This window comes from Falco peregrinus, chromosome 8 (genome assembly GCF_023634155.1).
Source record: "Falco peregrinus isolate bFalPer1 chromosome 8, bFalPer1.pri, whole genome shotgun sequence".
NCBI lineage: Eukaryota > Metazoa > Chordata > Aves > Falconiformes > Falconidae > Falco > Falco peregrinus.
In genome coordinates this window covers 60425106-60446846 of record NC_073728.1, presented here as the reverse complement: position 1 = coordinate 60446846, position 21741 = coordinate 60425106, and the positions used below count along the sequence as shown (strand labels likewise).

Sequence of the window (21741 nt, the reverse complement as noted above, 5' to 3'; positions counted from 1 at the left end):
AAAAAAACCCCAGCAAATATAAAGGTGTGGTTTTGTTTGTTTGTTTTTTAAATCACTCTCTCCAGGTTCTCACTTACACCAAACCGTTACACGTACATCTCTTGTTATGAGATGTAAAGTCTAGGAAGATCCAGTTAATCTAGGGCATTTTTCATCTACACCAGGCTTCTTTTGCATGCGTACAGCACTGTATAAATGCACAAGTGGAGGGTATTCTTTAAATGGTGGGTAATTTGAGATTACAATTAGCTTTTATCAGTGCAGCCTCAGCTCTGTAGATTAGTCCTAAATGAAAAAGGACTGTTTTAATGAATAATGCCAGCACTTTACAAGCTTTGACTGTAAATGCTGCATTTTGGAGGTACTTAAGAAAAGGGCTGATAAAATGAGTGGTTACCTTAACGATTTCCACCTGTCTTTTTCTGTCTGGTTTTCTGGACTTTCACTTTCATAGGAAGCCAGATACAAACCTGGAAAAGGTAAATACATATTATTCTAACAGTAACTCCCTGTCTCTCTGGATTCCTGCATGTCCTATACTGTACCACACAGCAAGAGAAACTTTAAAACTTCATGGTCCACCAGGTAGCTGGTAATCGGTAGGACACTGGTGTTCAGCTCCTATGTCTACCTTTGGAAAGCTGTAAGGTTAATCTTGATGGAACAGTATATGAGCCCAGAGTTAAAATATATTAGCATGACCGTAACAATATTAAACAGTTAAATGGTCTCTGGTTTTGCATGTAGAGATCTGGGCCCGTTTACTCCGCCACAGCGCTGCTACCAAAGTGTTACATGAACACTGAAACAGAGAGACAGTGAGAGCTGACAACTAAACAAATAAACTTCGTAAAACTGAGAATATTCCTATCACTTAACACAACTTTCCTGGTCTTTTTAAAGCTTATGGGGACATGGTATTTTAAATGGATACAAAACACCCTCAAGGTAAGAATGAGTTACAGAAACCAGAGAAGGAACACAGCAGAAGAAAATAAACAGGTCTTTTTCTGCAAAACTTTGCAGTGTAGGATGCATTTTATGACACCAAAATGTGTCTAGCCTGTAGAGCTTCCTCTGCAAAAGCTGGCACTGCATTAGTATCTCACTGTCTTCACAGAATTTATTTTAGGTACGCTGTCATTTGCATTCACACATATTTCCTCATTTGACTGTTTAGTGATGCTTTATTCTTTAATGCTGGAACCATCTCAGTATTCAAGTCTGTGCTGCAATTCAATGGCATTTTAATATTCAAGTGCTGGCCCCCCATTCTGCCACTCTGTGACAAGCATCGTACAGCTGCATTTCACATACCACTGCTGCATCTCTCTTAATATATCCTCCCACCTTTTACTCAGGGCAGATCTTTCTCCCCTGCACTTCCCCCTGGGTAACAGGGAGGCCTGCTGTGCCTTCTGCAAAGGGCATCTCATGAAAGCACTATGAATAGCAGGGGGCACATGGTCTGACATGCTGGATACCGAACTGAAGAGGACAGATAAGTATAGAACGAGAGTCAGAGAAATAATTTCAGAACAGGGCTTTCATAGTTACAGCTTAAATTAATTACTAGAAAAGGTTTTCCTAAAAATTCTTTTCTGTAGATAACTCATTTCTTTGCTGTAGTGGAGGAGGTCAGCTGGACTACCATTGCCCTGGGCTGCGCTCACTGAGATGGCCGTGTTGGTTTGTGGAGGAGATTAGTTCTGGCTCCATCAATGACAGGATGAGTGGCGAGGGGACAGCTGTCATTCATGGCGGTCCACAACATAGATGTGTGGCCTCTTCGTGATCACAAAAATAGGGCCATAACGGCAACTTCCTAGACCGTGCCTTATAGAGGAGTTATGGACAGGAGAAAAGCGATCAGGCAGCAGCTCCATGAGCTAGAAGATTGTATTTGAAAAAACACATCGATAGACTGCGGATAAACAGGCAAATGAGCTGCATGACAGGAAAGCTAGGAAAGAACTGGGACTGGTCAGTGAGAGAGATCACCAAAACATGGATCAGGGTGTTAATTAGTAGTGATGAAGAGACGTATTTTCCGTGATTAGAGATTGTACAAAGTCTTACCATCTTCAGTAAAAATGGGAGCCGTATGCAAGTAGTGGATGATGTTAGGGTCTTGTTCAAAGGGACATTCCACTTGCTTCCATGTTATAAATTCTCCTACTTGCTTAGCCAGTTCCAGAAATTTCTGTAAAAATAAAACCATTGCACTCAGATGCAGTAAGATTATCTCAGTAAAACAACCACATCCAAGCAGAAGACCAGCATCCAGGATCCCTTGTTCCAACCGCAAGGACATTAGGAGAAAAGTGCCTTGTATGTTTTAGATGGATACATTTTCACAGTTCATTTACAGGTGAAAGAGAGAAGAAAGGGTGCATTGCGCTTCTTCTTACAAGCCATCTTGGTTTGTACTTAAAATGTATCCATGAATAAAGGTATGGGTTGCACATATGTGCTCTAAGAATAGAGGACATACACTTTGATGAAACAGGAGGGAGCAGAATTAGATATAAATTACATAAAGTGGAGTGACTCCAACGCCTTGCAACTCTTCAGGCCTTCTAACACGTGTGATATAATTTAAGGTGATGCCAGACTCAGCGTTTTAAGCATTACTCACTATCTCACAATGCCAACGACTGAAGGAGAAATTTAATGCAACCAAAGTGATGCTGAAGAAATTATTTACAAAGAATTTGAGAGCTCAGGAGCTATTTTCTTGGTGACACTGGGCAGTTCTTTCAGAATCACCTCACCTCTGCCCCTCCACCGGAATGCAAGAATGCAGCCATCGCAACGCACAGCAGTGCGGAACACACAAGCGCCTGCACACTGCCACCAGCAACCAGTCGTGTTAGTGCAAAACCATCTGCTCCAGCAGAGAACTGGGGTCACTCCAGGCAGGTGACTAATACTACCTAGTGCCAGGGCTGTGGGGGAATACAAATCCTTCTACTACACTTAATAGAAATTATTCTATGTAAAACCTACAGGCAGGAGATAATACATTAAAATCCTTACATCAGCAGCATGACATTTACCTCATGGACACAGTGACTGTACCCTCTATGTAATTCTGCTTGTATTCTAATTTTTCTTTAATGACCACAAGTAATTTACGTCTTACTTTGCTAAACTTTATTAAAAATGAGAAAGGGCTAAAAAGGCAGATAAAGTATAAAACATTTTATAGTGACTTGTTTATATGCATATGTAAGAAAAATAATTTTCCATGTTTTCTGAAAAAGTCGTCTTCCCCGCCAAGCCATAAGTACTCATTTATACTGCTGACACTGTATTTCTAGCAGCCAGCTGACATCAAGCAAGTCAGGATGATCTGCTTGGAATTTTTATATAAAATATACATATTAATTCTTTTAAAAAATGTTCTGGGGTTGGTTTAACCATCATGCTATCACTTGAGATTGTCCATTTTGGAATATTCGGTCTTTGTTGGTCTGCACTGAAATTGCAGGCAAATGGTCTCAGATAGTCTGCTGGAAAAGGATAGGTAAAAACATTTTTCAGATCTTACTTCAAAGTTGACATGTCCATTTGGAAGGCGATTAGCACATCCTTCATTCAAAAAATAGATGTCTTTGATCAATAGGCTGAAGAAGGGGATCACAATCTGTGAAGAGAAATGACAAAACTATTATCTTTCCAGTTCAGTATTTTCTCTGCATGAAAGAGTAACTCAGGAGAGAGAAGAAAAAAAAAAAGAAATCTTAACTCTTCAGTGTGCTATGGACTTAAAAAGTACAATGACAGGCAAGCAGAAGAGCTGTAGGGTATAGAGACACCTTCAGCCATCAGGAGATCACACAATGAAATGAAGACAGTGTTCACTGAGCACAGTAACATGACTAAGAAAATACTTAATAACCCAGTTTATTATGAACAGCATGAGTGTCTGATGACAAGATCAGACAGCAAAGAGCAAAACAGAACTGCAGAACACTTCTCTGTTGGGTCTTTAGACGCAAAGATGTTGAATATACACATTGAGCAATTTAAAGACAGCTAGGAACCAAAGAACCAGTATTGCCCCTGAACAGGAAAGACAGTAAAATTTGATGACCAAGGACTTGTCTATGGACAGTTAATCAGGAGCTGTTTCATTTTCAACAGCTCCATATACGGCTGCCTCTTGAGGCATGAAATTTCCTTCCTGGTGCCTGATCAGTTCAACCTGCTTCTCCAAATTAACCCGCAGACAGCAAGATTGGAAATCTTAGGTTAGTTGACAGGAAACTGCCAACAGTAGCCAGAGGGATCATCATAGTGCTCAAAATAAGCTCTGGGCATCATGCAGGGCAAAGTGGCATACAGCAGTGATCCAAGCCTTTTCTCTAACCCATCAGAGTCAGGTAATAATTTGCTATAGAAAAAGTCTATTTCTGGGTAATGCTCTTGAAATTAATGGAATTACAGCAGGGATAAATTTGATGCCAGATGTTCTACAGCAGAAAGCAGTAACAGCGCTCCTGAAGCACATCCTCAGCACTTCAGCAGAGACCCAGAGCGCAGCTGACTCTCTCCGGGTCCTCTCGTGTCACAACTCAAAGGGAAAAGAAAGATAACACAACAGAGCAGTCCATGACAAAGCTGACCCACACACCACTGGGTACTTCAGTACTCCGATCTGAGTGCACCCACCTCTGCCGCAGTGGCACCGTGACACAAAAAGGCCACCTGGAGGGTTTGAGCTATTAACCTCAGCTGCCACCCCTGTAAGTATTTTCCTGTGGCAGCAACACCTGCTTTTTAAGCCACTAAGCATAAACTTAATCATCATGAACTTAAAGAAAAGCACATCACATGGTAGTGTCCAAATGTTTCCACTGGTCTATTTGGAAATTAACTGAACTGTAGCTTGTTCAAAGCACACCAAAGTTAAAATGCCTCCATGGCATGCAAGACCAGCCAAGGCAGCAATCCTTTAGTTAAGGATTTAATGTTGTACTGTTATTCCATCTCATGCTGTACACCAGCTGTAACTGGATATGAAATGGACCTACTACAGGACTGGCAGCTGCTATTTTCCAGGGTACAGCTCTCACGATGCAACAGTGAGTGCAAGTCACAGGCACAGAAACGCTTGCGAGGAGTCTGTAAGCCACCACCAACTCTTGCTGTGAAAATGGAAGCCACTTTCTGTTTCAGCTACAATACAACATGCAGTATACTGCTGAAGATCTGTATCTCTGCTGGCTTTTTTATGGGACAGCCATAGGTAAACTCAGCGCAATAGCCATAAAAAAGCCTGGACTGACACTCCAAGAGCCACTGGCATTACTGTCGTGATACATCCCACTGATACAATACAGGAATGGAAACAAAGCACAGCCTAAGCCCCCAAAATTCTGAGCCCTCCTATCAGGATGAGGTGGAGCAATTCCTAGTCAAACTGAGCCAAGTGTGTTTCAGGATTCATTTTTGTATCATCCAAACTAGATCAATCGACCTGAGTAAAGAATACAATTCAGTCTGATGTGGTTTGTTTTCTGCCCAAACTGATGGAACTCTGTAAGCAGCGTGGTCTTATAAGGTGGAAAGACAGAGAGAGCTGGAGCCAGACACTGATCGCCAGCTAGAAATTACTGCCAGGTTCTGCCTGCACGCAGATGCGAGTTCTGCCCTGCTCCACACTGCCTGGGGGCTAGGTCACCATCATTAGTGGTACTAAACATAAACGAAAAGCCTTGCTGAGAGGGAAGGTATATGAATGCGGGCTCAATGCCATGCTAATACAGCTACAAAGCCACCAGTCACCTCAGAGCATGGGTAGAGCTTGTTCTCATCTGCATCCAAAAGGCGTCAAAGACATACCCTAGGATACCAATTCTCTACACATTTCCAGGGGATTTCTGTCTTTGGGTCACCATTTATTTCCCTAATAAAAATATATTACTCTGTATGGTTTATTTTCCAAATTTCTGTAGAAAAAGCAACAAAAGTGGATATAGTTACGCTCTAATGTTGGCTTCAATCCAGACACTTTGCTAGCACAAAATCTGGGTTAGTGCCAGAACCTCATATTTCACTCCCTTTTGATTCCTCCCCCCCATCCCATCCAACCCACTCACATGCTGAAGGACAATTGCCTCCTGCAGAAAGAAGCAAGCTAATGGGATCAGACATGTTCTTCCTCCACAGAATCAGACAGCAACACACACAGTACCGCACTGTACACACTCCCAACGTTTCAAAGCCACAGACATGCCATTAGCACAATGCCGGGGTTCCCAGTGGAATAACTTAATTTTGGAGGTGGTATAGGTCAGCTGACTGCACAGATAAAACCAGACTTAGTTCCTAACAAGTACACCCCCCCGATTTCTGCATGAAACATCAGCCCTTCTTCATTACCAGTTCTCCCACCCTGCACTTTGGCAGGTTTATTTCTGCTGCTGTACTGCATCTCTCAGGTTTGAGAGCTGCCTTGCCGTGCCTTTTCACAAGCCTACTCCTGAGCAAGGAACGAGTAGCTATAACTATACCATTTACGCACTGTGAGAAGGGCTGGAACAGGACTGAGCTCAGGGGATCCTCATGGGTATGTTGAGCCCCTTCCCCTATAACCTGCGCTGCAGCCTCGCACAAACACCCTGAGGATGAGGATGGAGCAGGTGATGCAATCAGGCAGTGCTCTTTGTGCCAGAAGGCTGGTGTCACGTGGGGGATTTGGGTAGAGATCCGTACACAGAGCAGGAGGAGGGAGGGTGTCCCAGGTCACTGGCTCACCCGTCTCCCTCTGAGGATATAATTTAGCTCCTGAGCTATCCTTCTAAGACACCAGCCCTGAGGAGAGAAGAAAGCCTGTTTTTGGCGAGTCTGCCAGTTAAATATTAGCTCCTCTGAGCCTACAGGCAGGTTTTTTCCCTGCAAGACATAACCCACTGCTTGGTCTGCTGGTCTGTGACAAGAGCACTCCCTCCAGAGCACCTTCCTTCTCAAGCAGATGGACTAAGGCCTGAAGCTTCCATCTGTGCTTCTGGCATGGCCACTTGTCGAGAAGAGGGGCAGAGAGGATTGGGACCTCAGACTCTTGTAAGCACAATTCAGTTTGAAGATGAGCTTTGCTACAAGTTTGCCAAGAAACAACATAACATTTTCTATCAAAAAAGCGACGCATGTTCCTTCAATTTTATTCAAACTCATTGAAACAAATAATTGATAATCTTGCTTATAGAAAGAAACAAAATTTCTTAATTCCTACACTAAGAATTACATGATCTGCTTTATCTGACACTGTAAAATACCCAGTGTGAGTAGCTACCAAATCATATGCTTGAACATTTTCTTGAACTAACGTTATCTACAGAAGGGAAATAGAATCTGGGCTTTTTTTTATGTAAACCAGATTCCTTTCAATCTAATAAACCTCTCTGCCATCAGTCTTAACCAGCTAGGGGTTGAGATCTGACAGAGATTGCTAACTTCTACAGGAAATTAAGTCAAACAGTAAAACAACTGGTTTGAATACACATGATGGCTGCAGAACAACTAAACTTAAGCAGCATCTCAGACTGACAGGTCCTCGCTGCAGTACATGAGAGTTAAAAGAATTTCTTTGCCAGTCACAAACATCCAAAGCCATCATCTCTTCTTTGCACAGAGAAGTGCTTTTCAGAACAACTCAGCATACTCCCATTACAGCTGACTCAGCCTGCGACCAGAGGCTGATCTCATTTCACTGTAAATGCTGTGAGATTCCATTAGCTTCAGCAGATTTACATCAAATTTACAGGGATGTGAGATTAGCATCTGGCCTGGCTCCTCTAGTGAATGAATACTAAATTCTATATTATGCTTGTTCATGCAGTATCTACTTTACCTTAGCCATGGTCTGCGCAGAGATTACCCATTTATGGCTATGTGCAATTGCAATTTAAAAAACCACCCTCTTCCATAAAACAAACAAACAAAAAAGAGGGAATTGAGTAGAGAAATAAGAAAATTAACAAGAAACACACTGGGGCACAAAATAGGAGGATCCTGCACTAACATCTTGTGAATCTGATTTTTGCAGTACCAGTGATACCTCGGAAAGCTACGTATCTGCCACGAACACTGATGAAACAGTTCTTGCTCACCGAGATGGCAGCAACAACCAAATGAAATTAAAATTCACAAGGACAGAACTTCACCCCAAAATCCACTGCAATGGATTCAGACTAGACTTCTTTGCAGGACTTGCAGTAAGTTGTCTTTCCCTAATGTAAATGGAGAACCAGCTCACCCCCGAGTGCCGTGCCCTTTGCTCTCCATCTCCAATGCACACCACACAATAGGGGCTTGTCTGCACAGAGCCTGGCTGGCACAGTCCTAACAAAAGCACAGTTCCACCTGGGCTTGCCAGGCTGATGCTCCACACCAAAATAAAAGTCATTTTAGTCTGGGATACCTGTTTCCGTCGGGTTTTTCAATCTAAACTGTGAATTTTTCAGGGATATAGAGATGCTTGCAACAAGGAGCAAGTCCACAAAAGCCCTGTGATCCATTTCAGACTCCTTTCAGCCACGGTTTTACATTTCCAAGCACATTCAGCAGCGCACAAGCCTTGCACCGGTGGCCCATGGAAGGGAGGAGAGCAGTTGCATCAAATCTTTGAGCCACTGGCCCTCAGCAGCAATGCACACCACCCATTTTGAGATAAATGGGATGTGGTCACACCTACCTTCTCCCTGTTGCTGTGTGCAGTGAGGGATCTGTGAGCAGCCCCTCGCAACGCTGTTCTGTAGTTATAGAAGTTACCAGTAGGGTCCATCTGGTGCTAGATACATGAAAGAAGATGTCTGGTTAGAAAGTGACCTGCCTCCTCTGAAGAAAACGTGACCCTTAGTTGTAATGAAGCCTGAACAGAGCCCAGCCTACATCTGCAAAAATCCACATACACCCAAACCCCCGTGAACCAAAGATACAAGGACAGATCTACAGATCATGGCTGTTTGTACCCTTGATTTTTCTAGTAACAGCTTACTGAGCTTTTATCTGAAGCATACAGGCTGCATATTTTGTATATGCCAAATCCTGAAATCCTCAATACAAAAACAACCTTAAGCCTTGTTCACTCGACATCCAAGGTGTAGCTTGGAGCTTTACACTCAGCGTTGTGTCCCTGACCAAACAAAAGTGGCATCAGGGAAGCACTTTGGCTTGCATATAGGCTCATATTTTTGGGTTTTTAGCTCCGCCTATTTATTTGAGTGCTCTGATTCACCTCTACATATCAGCAGCTTCACACCTTCCTCACTGCACCTGGGAAACTTCAGCCAGAATCTGGTCCTTAGCCTGTGAAACATGTCTGCAAATATCTCACACCTGGATAACAATGTGAAAATTCATGAACAAAAAACCCCAGAATATAATTCAAGCAATGTATGAGCACTTTTTTTTTTTTTTTTTCTTTTTCTTACCTCAAGAATGAAAAATTTGGCTGTTTTCACTTTTGACCAGGTCTTCTTTAGCCTGGAAACTGGACTCATGTTCATTCCAGCTATGAGTGAGAAAGAAGAGAGCCATGGGTAAGAGCTGGGTTTCCTTTTTCATGTGTGACAGCGGACGGAGAGACCTGGTTAGAAGCTGTACTTACAAATGATTGCCATCAGCGAATTAAAATTCCCTATGTTAAAGCACTCTCGGGCAACGTCAATGAAGAATTCGATGACTTGTGCTCGCTGTTTCTTTTTTGCAGGCTGCGAATTAGAACAAACAAATATATCTATTAAGCATATGCAGAGTCAGAGGGCATCTTAGACATTTCTTCCATGCATAGCACGGGTCCCTGCACAGCTTGGGCCATCTGCTATTAGTCGCCAGCCCTCATTCTGTTCCAGCAATCCAGTGGATCCTGGTGACTGGCAGCCTCTAAAATCAACACTTTCATTGCAGTGATACAGAAGAAATTCACAGCAATTCCCAGGCTCGCCTCAGTTAATGTCGTGGTGCTCGAACAGGCAGCCCCAGCAGCCCCGAAGCAGTGCCCCGCTCCCTGCTCGCCTCTCTCAAGGCAGCGGGCACATCAGCACAGGCTTCCTAAGGGCAGGATTTCACACCCATCTAACAGCAGCATCTTCGTCCAAGACAGACTTTGTTTCACTGCATTAATCCCTTTCCCTCTTCTTTCCCTTTCAGCAATACAGCCAGGCCAAATGGTAGCTTGCATTTTAAATACAATTTTTAATTGGACTGGAATCACCCCATATTTTCCAAAGATTCAAATGGTAATGCTTGGAGCGACAGGCTATCTAGGCTGTTTATACTATTACTCTGTCTCCTTTCTACACCCTTTTCAAAGGAGAAAACATTCATTTCATTTTGATGCAGCCAAGTTAAAGAAACTAAAACCACTACTAAATTAAAAAAATGACTAGTCACAGCTACAGTAATGGGCAGCAGGACAAAGAGCCATGCAATGGGAATTCACATGCACAACAGAGCTTTAGGATGACAGGTAACAAATACAGCTCCACTAGAATCTTTTCCAGCAGAAATCTCACAGGATAATTCAAGGCATTTTTTCCTCTCGCCTTCCTTACAGGGTTCATTATTCCACAGTGCGCTCCTACTACATCAAGACAACAGTGTATCCCCCGTGTGTCGCCAGCTCTGTTTTGCAATATGTTTGCCATTTATCAGGTTGCTTCTCCGAGTGCAGTATTACTAAAACTTACCATCAGATGCTTAGCTAGGCCATGAGAAATAAACCCCCAGATTTGCTTATTAATGTACAATCTCAAACTGGTACTTCAGGCATGTGGTAAAACATGCCACATGCTTTTCACTTACCATGCAAATTTCTGTTGCTACAAGATAGCAGAGTCTATTGAACCATTTCACATAGGCCTCGAGGTTACTGGTCTTCTTCTGTTCACTGAAACAAGTCTGGGGAGAAAAAAGCACAGAAAGCTGTGTAACTGTTTCAGTTAGCTGCCTGGTTGCCAAGATGAAGGTAATTATTGGCCGCATCTCTCTTATGCACACAGAAGACCGTGCATTAACGGCCCCTTTCAAAAAGTCAGCAGGTAGACGGTGGCTGGCAGATGCACAGGGTCTGGCTGAGTGCGCCACACCACACCATTCACACCAGTATGTAGGAAACAGCCCCATTTTGCCTGTGGCAACTGTTCACCGACACAGCCTGCACTGAACCTTTTTCACTGGGATATTAACAGCCGGGGCACTGCAGGATTCAGACAGCAGCAATATGCAGAAAAACTAAGACAAGCACAGTCTTCCACAGCACGCTCAGTTTGTGGCTTTGATTCCAGGACTCCCTTCACTTCAGTAAATGCAGCCACCCACAGCCCTTTTCTGGAGGGGAGAGACCATAATTTAGCAAAGTGATCAAGTGATAAGCAAGAGAAAACAGCTCCAGTTGCTTCTTTACGGAAAGAAAATATATTTTCCTTATTGAGTTTTCAGGACAATAGGCTCTCTAGCAACCAGGTCTGTCTTGCTGGCTGCTCTTCAACTTACATGCCAGAGATACTTCACTGATAAGAGAAGCATATTTTTCACTTTTTTATATGAAATTTAACATAAATTCCCATAGCCGATACAGGCTGTGGGAGCAGATACTTGGCTGAACTCTTCCAGTTCCTTTGACATCAACAGATATTTGACTTCAGCGGAGTGATAGGGCAGTTCACACAGCCTGAAGATGTTGCTTGGGATTATAAGAATTCAAGTCCTTTTCCCAGCCCTAAATTCTTAGGTTGTCCATCTAGGACACACTGCTCTCTAGAGTTCATGTGATTTATTTGAACATTCATTAACATCCACTAGAGGGTATCAGAGAATACTGATTTTTTGTTTTATTAAGATGATCATTTCCCAGAGCTACCATAAATACATGCCACTAAGAAGAAAATCACAATGCATAAACACAGCTCCATTAATGTCAATAGGATTACCCGTATTACCTAAGTTAAACGGGTGACTAAGACCCCATAAGAAATGGGGCTTAGTATGATTCCCAAGGTAATCCAAAGTAAGAAAATATTCACCTGTGATTCTGCACATGGGCAGAAATCACAATACCGTGCTACGGAACAAGTCTTAACAAGCCTGACATTCCTAGCCACTTTATGAGTAGACCACATAAACAATAAAAAACGTATTTTAAAAGTATCTAAAAAGTAAATGTCAGCTAGCAGCATGTAAGTATCAAACAAAACAAAGGAAGCCCAAAGCAGCCCCAGTCTACCCAGAGTAGTTGCTTTTCACGTGCTCTGTGGTATTTCTTGTTCCCTGTGATAGCAAAAAATACACGAAACCTAGGTTTTGTTCTGAACGTGGTATTTCCATCTCAACACTGTTGTCCTCTGCCAGGGCATAAGAACCACAGCTAATACCACAAAACTTGTAAAAAATGTGCAACAGTTACAGTTGAAACAGACTGCTTTTCAAAGGTTGAGCTTTATAAATGGCAACAATATTTAGCACCTCCCTAGCATCTTCCATCTGCAACTCAGAGTGCTTGATAAACATTTGTTAAGTGAAGCCTTTTGAAGCCCTCATACAAGAAAGATGTTTAATATGATCTCCAGCTGGAGGGAATTCAGACCAGAGCCAATTCCCTGTGGATAACAGGGGTGCTCTTTGTGGGTCCACATAAGGTTTGTGCCACTGTATAAAATGCTCTGCCAGGTCCCACATGATCCCTTCTGAATAATTGCTGGGAGCTCTGGTCAGCCCAGACAAAGTGTGGAGAAGAGTTCCAGGCTACTTCTGCTTTCACCAGCCTTGCTGACTTGAAATCCAATAATTTGTTAGTGCCATGTCTTGTGTGAAAACTTTACGGCAGCTCTCCTTTACTAAGTAGATCCTCCTGGGGGAAGACATCTCCCTGAACTTAAGAGGCAACGCAGTGGTGCGTCCCTGCTTTGCACTCGTTATTTTCTCTGTCATTATGCACTTCACTGAAGTCACAGATACTGGGCAGCACCTCAGCGTTCAGATTTGCATTTGAAGAACACGCTTAACTGTCAAATAGCTTGTCATAGTTCTGTCAGATTTCCAATCCCACCATTATTTTCAGGCTCTCCACCTCTCATTCTAATCCTTCCCATCCACCTTAGCTGATGTTTCCTTACAGTTACCTTGTAACCCCAATTTCTCTTCACATCCTCGTGGCATTCTGTGCTGACCCTGCATCTGAAAATACAGCTTCAGCCGTTGTTCGGTAATAAGCTAATGTACACATGTTTCCTTCTTCTTCTTCTTAGCATCCCTTCCCCTCTACGGCTTTATGCTGTTTGATTTCACTCACTGCTGCCTCCATCCCACTCTTCCAAAATTCACTTACATTTATTGCCACATTTGATCTCTTTCGTTTTACTTCACAACAGATTATTCACTGTTCATTTTCAGTTTTGTCCCTCATGTTTGCAGCAGGTTGCTGAAATCTCACTGTGTTCATGTTTCTGATGCACCTTTGCTACCTTGGGGTTCCTTCCTAAAGAATGTCAGAATACTTGAAACTCTTCCTGAAACCAAGTGCAGAATCTCCATAACTCCAGTAAGAGAAGGAGCCTGATGCTGCACTTTTTATTCAACCATCCATCCATCTTTTCAGCATTACAAGCTATTCTGGCGCTCTTTGGGCAGCACTATAAACAGAGGTCTTCCTGTTATGTTCAGCATCCAGTGATGAAATTCTGCCATTGATGTATGATCACAGTGGGAGCCCATATGCAGTTCAGGGGAAGAATTTTCCACCCTCTTTCTTTTCTGGCAGCATGTGAAATCCCTGATTCTCCCTCTCCAGCCAGGAAGTCTCTTTCCTTATTGAGGCACTCACTGAAATGCTCCTTCAAACCCCACTGGAATCAGTGGAAAGACTCCAGCTGGCTTCCACAGATTTTGGATGAAGCCCCGATCAGGCACTCCATTCCCTGTGGTGCTTTGGGTTAAGAACTATTGTGTAGAGAGAGAAGAGTACGTTGATTCATGACGCACTGACTCATTACTGTGGTGTCTGGGCACACACTATGGGCATGACATCACGTCCAGAGTCTTTATGCCTTCAGCGTGGGGAAGAGACATTCCCTGGCTGGGTACAGCCACAAGCCATCTGCCCTGGTCGAAGCAGGTTCGGAGGAACAAGCCAGAAAGCAGATCTAGGGTTCTGGCCAGTCTCGGGCTGGGACACACTCTCACCAGGAAGGAATGGCAATGACCTGCCAGTATGAGCTCTACCAACAGGTCCCATCTTTGCTGCCGGAATACAGGTCATCGGTTGGCCTGACCCTGATCAACATGTGCCCCAGGCCCTGCTCTTACAGATCTCATCACATCAGTTCATCTTGAACAAACAGTGATCACAGGAGGCACTTTGCACGCGGAGAAATCATACCTTGGTGCCATCCAGAGGGTCCTTATGTACAAATGCCTGCACAAACTCCTCAGGTCCAATGTGACTTAGCCTTTCCTATTAGAGGAGGGGGGAGGAAAGAGAGAGAGGAAGAAGTAAGAGAGCAGCCCAGAGTCTCTTCTGTTTCTCTTGGTAAGACATCCCCATTATCCATCAGCTCTGAATGGTGTTACTGAACTGGTAGTCAGCCAACTACCACCAGACATTAAAATTCATAAGAACAATTACAAGTTATTTCAGCATAAAGAACAAAATGAAAATAAACAGGTCTCATTGCTGACAAGCCACAGTAAGAGCCCCCTGCACTGCCCAGAGAGAAAGGTGCTGGATGCACAGGGGCTCCACCTGGGAACCAGCAGACCTCAGTTCTGTGCTTGGTGCTGCCACAGACCTGCTGTGGTCCAGCATTACTCAATAGCCTTGCTTCCCAGCTGTTAGAATGGCGGTGACGCTGTTATCCGGTAACCATAGCAATCCATTGCTCATCTGCACACACAGGCTCTGACACTGCCTCCAAACCCACTGAAGCTCAGGTGATGCCCCGGGGTGGTGGCTCTGTACCACTGGGGAAGGCAGGCGTTGCAAGATGCATGTGCTTACATTAAAGGCATTGCTTACACTGTAGAGTGTCCCAGGCATTAACCAAAACAAGAGTAAATAAAGCTTCCAGGACTTGCTTAGTAAACAACAGGCCAGCTTCACCAGCTCCTGAACACACCTGGCAGTTCCAGCTGCACACTGGCCTTCTTACTAGGCTTTTCAATTCCCTTAAAAATGATTATTAGGGGGAAAAAAAGTATTTTCAGTAGGTTTTAGGCCACACAAAGGTATTTCAGAGGAGATATTTTGGAATTCCTACAGTCCAAACTTAGGACGCTCAAGCAACAATAAAATATACAGTAATTTTGCTTAAGTGGAAATTTTATGGCTATTCCTATGCTATTTCTCTTGGCTTCTCACCTTGCCACTGATAGCTGTACAGGACCCTTACTAACACATAACTGTTATTAAATAAGTAGCAAATAATTATTAATAACAAATAAGCATCGGACAGTTTCAGTGCAGTGTAGTTAGGTACTGTAACCAGTAAGCAGTAAGTGAAGGAGAAGGCAGAGAGCATTGATTATAGTACAGTGGAATGAAAACATGAAGCTGCATCAATTTTATAAGTGCAGCAGTGCCCCAGTTACAGAGAATCTCCCCTTGGAAGACAGTTGTACTGTGGAGGACAAAAAAAATGAAGAAAAAACTCCAGGAAACAGGACTTCTACTCTCTGGCTTAAGTTATGTAAAGCAAAGAGCCAACATTGCATGCTCTGAAAACTAACCAAGATGAGATGACTCTAAATTTGGGGTTTCTGAACTATTCCACTTCTTGAAAAACAGAATATCAACTACCTTCAGAATTCCCAAGGCTAATTCCATGATATTCACTCCAATCCATGGTCCATTTCATGGTTTGTTTTCCAGCCTTCCTCTCCAGGATCAGCAGTGTTTACAGGAGGACAGGCAGCAGGGAATCATTAGAGCATCAAGAGATCTGCAGATGGCAGCAATGTTTTATGTTCTTCTGTCAACATCCAGGAGGTCTACACAGAGGACCTGAACCTGGGAGAAGGGTGTGCAGCACAACAGTCTGTCCAACATCTTGGTACTGCAGTTGGAGTGGTTACCCTCAAAAGCCTGTCTGAGAGTGCGCTGCAGTCCAGCGAGGGAAACAGCAGGACTTTGTGTGGGTGGTATTTGCACACCCTTGTATGTCCATGGACAAAGTCCCAAAGGGAAAAATGAAAAACATACCAGACAACTCAGACTCTTTGTGTATCTGCAGGAACAGATCTGAACTGTTAAAATGTCTTCCAAATTAATAAAAGGGCTAATAACCAGCCGTTTCAATAGCACCTTTAGGTTGTGGGGCTCAGAGCACTTTACAGAAGGGGGAATCCCTTCCTGAGATTATGATTCATTTTTCATGAATAAGCAAGCTGAAAAAGAAAAGTGACCCACCCCAAGATGCGCAGGAAGGCTCTGATACATAGCTTGCTTCCCAAGCATCTCTTAACCTGTCAAACCCTGCCTCCTGCTGCAGTGCTGATACAGCATGGGACGTGCTGCAGCAGTGCAGACAATTTTTGGTTCTGTCTGGAATACTTAGCAGCTGATGGCTTAAAATATCATCTCTGACTGCAGCAGTTGGGAACCATTCCCACTTACCAGCTCCACATGTGTCAGCTGCTGAGCCAGAGTGTAAGGGTCACTGCAGACGCTCAGGATTTCTCTCTGAATTGACGGAGGTTTACTTTTAAAGGCAACCAGTTTATCAGAGACAGCAGCACTGATCTTGACAATCCCTTCTTGCCCGTGGCTGAGGGTTGCAAGCTTCTGGTTCAGGGTTTGTAAAAGCTGATTCATCTTTTTCCAGTAGGCCTGGAGAGACAGGGAGAAAAAGAAATATGAACCACCCACAGAACTTAACAAAGGAGTGTTTTTATGCTGAATTCTCCCTTCTGAAAAATACTCCTAAGTCAGCAACAGGTTACCATTTTATTTTCAACACGGCTATTTCAGAATAACCAGTTGGCTTAATTACAGTTCTGTGCTCTGGACCAGAGAAGCAGACTGCAGTCAAGAGAAGAGGCAGGCAGTGCTGGTGGGTTGGGCTGGCACTGGTACTCACATATTCCTGCCAACATCAGGATCAGAGGAGAGGTAATGCTACAACACGAGTTACTGCAGCTTTCCGGAGCACAGCAGCATTCAGTACCTACCCTTTATGTCAGCTACATGTTGGCTGAGAACTCTGCTTGTTAGTGGTGCCTAGTCAACTCTTATTTATTAGGAATAAGAAACATTTCTAATGCTCTTCTCTCCATCCTTGTGAGCTGAAAGCAGCACAAGCATGCTGCTACTTGCTACCCAGCTGAAGTGGTGAGCATCGTGTAGCTTTGAGTATTTAACATCCAAAACGTTAATTGCTACTGAAGGAAGCTCATACCGTATTCCAAGCACAGCCATGTGCTCAGCAGGATGATCATTACTAAGTTGCTCAGGTTGTTCTCGGCGCTGGAGCAGCCCTTTGCAGACTGCATGGAGCTGCTGGCCAGGGAGGATGGGCAGAAATAAACGCCTCCAACTCTTCACGACTGACAGATGCAGATATCATAAAACTGAGACAACTGGTGGATGGGCTCTAAAGACATGGATTAATTGGAAACATCCTTGGGCAAAAGCCTCACACAGAGCGTGAAGCATACCCTGGCTGAGGAACACAGCCTCACGGGCCTTCCCAGCCAGAGAAAGGAGCATCAGGCATGGGTGCAATGGGTGCTTGCTCAGTTTCAAAGAGCATGGTCACTTGGGAAGACAGTTTGCAAGCTAGCCTACTACCAGCTCCTCTTCCAGCACAAAGACATACAGTGGAAAGATCCTCTGTCTGCTCACAAGTGGAGTAACTCCTCACCCCCCATCCAAACACCAAGTTGCCAGTAACATCAGTTTGTAATCTATCAGTGTGACAGAGCCTGCAAGGAGCCTTTCCGTCACATCTGTACTGCACAGCAGCTGTACACCCTGGCACCCTCCACACAGTCCTCATCATCACAAGAGGGACTTGGCTGCATTGTGCCTTCCCACAAAGGCCAGCACACACCTGTGTCACACCCCAAGTGGCACGCAGCCCAAGTGAAGTCTTGGGAAGTACTCCTGAATCCCATGGTTGAGATCCAGCCTTTGTCTTCCTCAGAGTTTTGTAGACTGCGGACAGTTTCCAGTGTTAGGCATTGACAGCACTCAGGTTTTAAGTGTTCAAGGTACCAGAAGCCAGAGTCAGTGCTCTTCTCGCCTACACAGGATCCCATCCGCACACTGGAAGCAGCATCTCCTGCTACTTCTGAGTGAAGAATAACATGCTGACATGTACCGTTTCCATTACAGACTGAGGCTGGAAACCTTGAGAACAACCCAAGTGTTTTAACTTTTGTTGCAATACTTTATAAATTTCATACAGGTTTTTTCTAGCAGAAGGTTTCACGTTGCTGAGGAGCCTCTCTTTTCACTCAAGGAAGAGGCTCTCTTGAGCTGGGCTGGAACATCTGCCATGTAAGCAGGATGTAGTCAGGCTTTTTTGCAAAATAGCACTGGGAAGTCTGAAATGAAACAAGCACCTAGAAGGCAGGAGGGACTTGTCTTGGAGAATGGCAACACATGTTCTATTTGGAAGCAAATCACACAGGAGTAGTGAAAATTTAGTGAGGAAGATGTAAAAATAAGTAACTGAAATATTTTTTAGAAAATAAGAAAATGTTATTTCAGTTTTCATCTGTTCCTGATGTATACTAGCTCCAAGGAAGAGAGACTAGCATTCTTCATGTAAATCCTCACTCAGACAGATGGTCACACTTCTGGTTCACAAAGAATGCCCTGGACCCAAACTACTAACTGCCATCTAAGTATTTCTCCGGTTTACATCCAGGTGTGTTTGCAAATTTCAGCACAGTTTATGAAGCTCTATGAACAGAATGTTATTTTTTTAGTAGAAACTCAAATAGTGACGTATTTGCTATTTTGTGAACATATTTTGTAAACAGGGGAATTAATTTCGGGGGTGGGGGTGGCCACAGCACTGAAATCCATGTTTCCTATTGAATGTAAAACATTTGCCAAAAAACTTTTAGCTGAAAATCCAGTTCTCTTTCAAAAAGGAGTTTGGATGAGAAATCTTGGACCAGCAATGTCTGCGCATTATCAAATTTTTCACTGTTCGGATGAAAAGCCAAAAAGCAGCACAAAATCGCTTGAAAGACATGCATATTAGCCAGTCTTTCAAGAAATCCTTTACCAAGAGATCTAGTTTCACCTAGTTTTGTAGGGAATATGGCACAAAAATACAGATATGTCTATATCTCAGTAAATACAGTAAACAAAGACTCAGGTAAGCCAACCACCTAATAAAGAATGAAATGAGACACACTTAATGGACACAAAAAAATCATGCAGAAATTAGTGCTCTTGAAGAGACTCACTGAAAATGGGTTGGATGCACCCTTGCCTAGAAAGCTTTTCTCTGTGTGTTGGGGGAGAAATAATAATAAAAATATAATCCTGCCTTTACCCTTTTAAAAGCATTTCCTGCCTTCTTTAAACTATGCTCACTAACCGAAAACAACATTGTTCATTACCTTCAACATGCTGGTAATTATCTTGCCACAAAGTGACCCCCCATTGTACAAGGGCTGCATGCTGGACTCTATCAACCGTTTTCATTTCATTGCCACATTAACAGTCGAAAGGAGCACACTACTGTTTAATATTTAAAGAAAATGTTTCGTTCTTAACTGGGAAAGTTCCTCTGAAGACAGCAGGCCTCAGCAGGTGGCTTAGGAGCTCAAATTTTAATTAAAATTTCTAACTCTAAATGCAAATCACAGCACTTACTAAGAAATGCTTCTCAGCATGGACACCTTTATAAGCACATCACAGAGCCTTTAGAAAGTGGACTCTACAAAGGACAGGAGCATACACTGCAGAGGAAAATCCTGCATTGACCTACATGGACTAGATGACCTCACAAATCTTTCAATCTTTCATTTCTGGGATTCACAATGGGAACAACTTTCCTCCAAACAACTTCGAGGCACCACCACTCTTTTGTGCTGTCCCTTGAAGAAGGAAATTTGCATTTGTAGGATATGAGCTGTTTCTTAAATTAATTATTGATTTTGCTCAGGCACAATCACTTGCAATTACAGTGCCTAGTAATATTTGAAAAACAATGATTTTAACCTAATCTAGTCTGAGGCCCCCCAGGGCACCCATAAGCATTGGTACACAGCTATGCATGCTCAAGAGCAAATGTGTGCAGCGCTTGCTCAGGTTAGGCAAATAATCTATTGCTTTGCATGCAAAAAGTGGGTATTTAGCATTTATGGCTCTTCACTGGGACAGCTACTGCTTTCAAAGAGCACCTGCAAACCCCCTGTTCTCTGCCCTTTTGGCAGGTTCCTTCTTTCCAGTGGACACGTGGTGGGTCTGTATGTGTTTCTCTCACTTCAGATGCTGAAGGGCTGCAAGGTGCCTTTCTTGGTGGTTGGCAGGGGCACGCTCATTGCCTCTTCCCCTTGAGGGAGAAGTTTTACTGTCTGATCAATGGAATTGAGGCCACCTTGTCTCTTGTCTTACCTCCACCAACGTGTCACACAGCTTCCCCGTCCCAGCCCTTCCCAGCCCAGCCAGCCGATCCGTATCAGCCTACAGCTACCCAAAGCTGCCAGCCGTGATGCCAGCACAGCCCAAGAGCAGCTGTTTCCATTTCTCTTTTGTTTCATGTGGGTAGGAGCATCCAATTTAATTTTCCTTGTGCTGCAACCCTGCTAATTCCTTCTCTCTTCCCTCCACCCCTCTCTTTCTCAGCCTCATGGGTATGTGCTTTTTGTCCTACTGAATTGCACCCATCTGTGACCTGAAGCCAGGCCTTGATATAGCCAATGGAAATGAATTCTCCCACATCCCATGGTTAACCTAGAACTAATTAGAGACTCTCTATGTACAATTTGCTCTTACCCTTATTATTTTTGTGGACTTTGTAGCATTTTTAATGTTTCTGAATTAATTTATGGGGTTCATCCACCTGAATTTGGAAGCAGGTCTCCCATAGACTCCATTCACTCTGTCCTACCCTGCCACACACAAGGCTCACACATTTGAACACCAAGACCATACAGCCACCTAGAGTGATTTTCTGCCAGCAGGCGACACACCACTGTCTCTGCCATTTTCATGCTCCCAGAGAAGCTACATGTTCATAAATGTATTTTCTTTAAATGTAAGGACTGTCCCTTGCTACGTCACCATGTCAGCCAAACAGGCTGGATTCAAGAGGAGCTATCTCATCCCACAGATCCAGTGAACCTGACGGGGATTCCAGTGGCACCAGTCAAACCGTGATCAGGGTCTGCTGCTCTGCGCCTCCTGCCTGGGTCCCTGCTTGCTCAAGCATAGGGCCAGTGAACTCCTTCACGCAGGACAGGAAGGAATAAGCCAAACCCTTGTCAGACTGACTAATGAAAAAGATGACAAAACACAAAGATTGTTTCAAAAAAATTACCAGGATGAAGACATGTAAAGTAAGTAATGGAAAATTAGATTTTGGCATAGGTGATGAGGGACATAAATAAATGGAGAAGGTGAGACAAGAAAGGACCATAAATGCCCTTGGAGAAAGGAAGCTTTCACCAGGTACCTTCAGGCACTGATGAGCCTTTTTAGCTCCCCAGTGCAATCACTTGACAACTGGCTGCTTGCTCCACTCCTCATTCACTACAGCAAACATCCTGGAGCGCTCC

The 21741-nt window shown here is 43.6% G+C and overlaps 1 protein-coding gene across 1 annotated transcript in view; it reads right to left on the bottom strand.

The window, feature by feature from the left end:
* The window catches only part of RASGEF1C (RasGEF domain family member 1C), an 80795-nt gene that overhangs the window by 7055 nt on the left and 51999 nt on the right, over positions 1 to 21741 (bottom strand). The window contains exons 5-13 of the mRNA XM_055812639.1: positions 16616 to 16828; positions 14384 to 14458; positions 10813 to 10908; positions 9617 to 9719; positions 9441 to 9520; positions 8702 to 8797; positions 3554 to 3649; positions 2080 to 2203; positions 398 to 470 (exon numbers count right to left, since the gene is read on the bottom strand). Coding sequence (XP_055668614.1) covers positions 398 to 470; positions 2080 to 2203; positions 3554 to 3649; positions 8702 to 8797; positions 9441 to 9520; positions 9617 to 9719; positions 10813 to 10908; positions 14384 to 14458; positions 16616 to 16828 — 956 coding nt within the window. The remainder of the gene's footprint in view (positions 1 to 397; positions 471 to 2079; positions 2204 to 3553; positions 3650 to 8701; positions 8798 to 9440; positions 9521 to 9616; positions 9720 to 10812; positions 10909 to 14383; positions 14459 to 16615; positions 16829 to 21741) is intronic.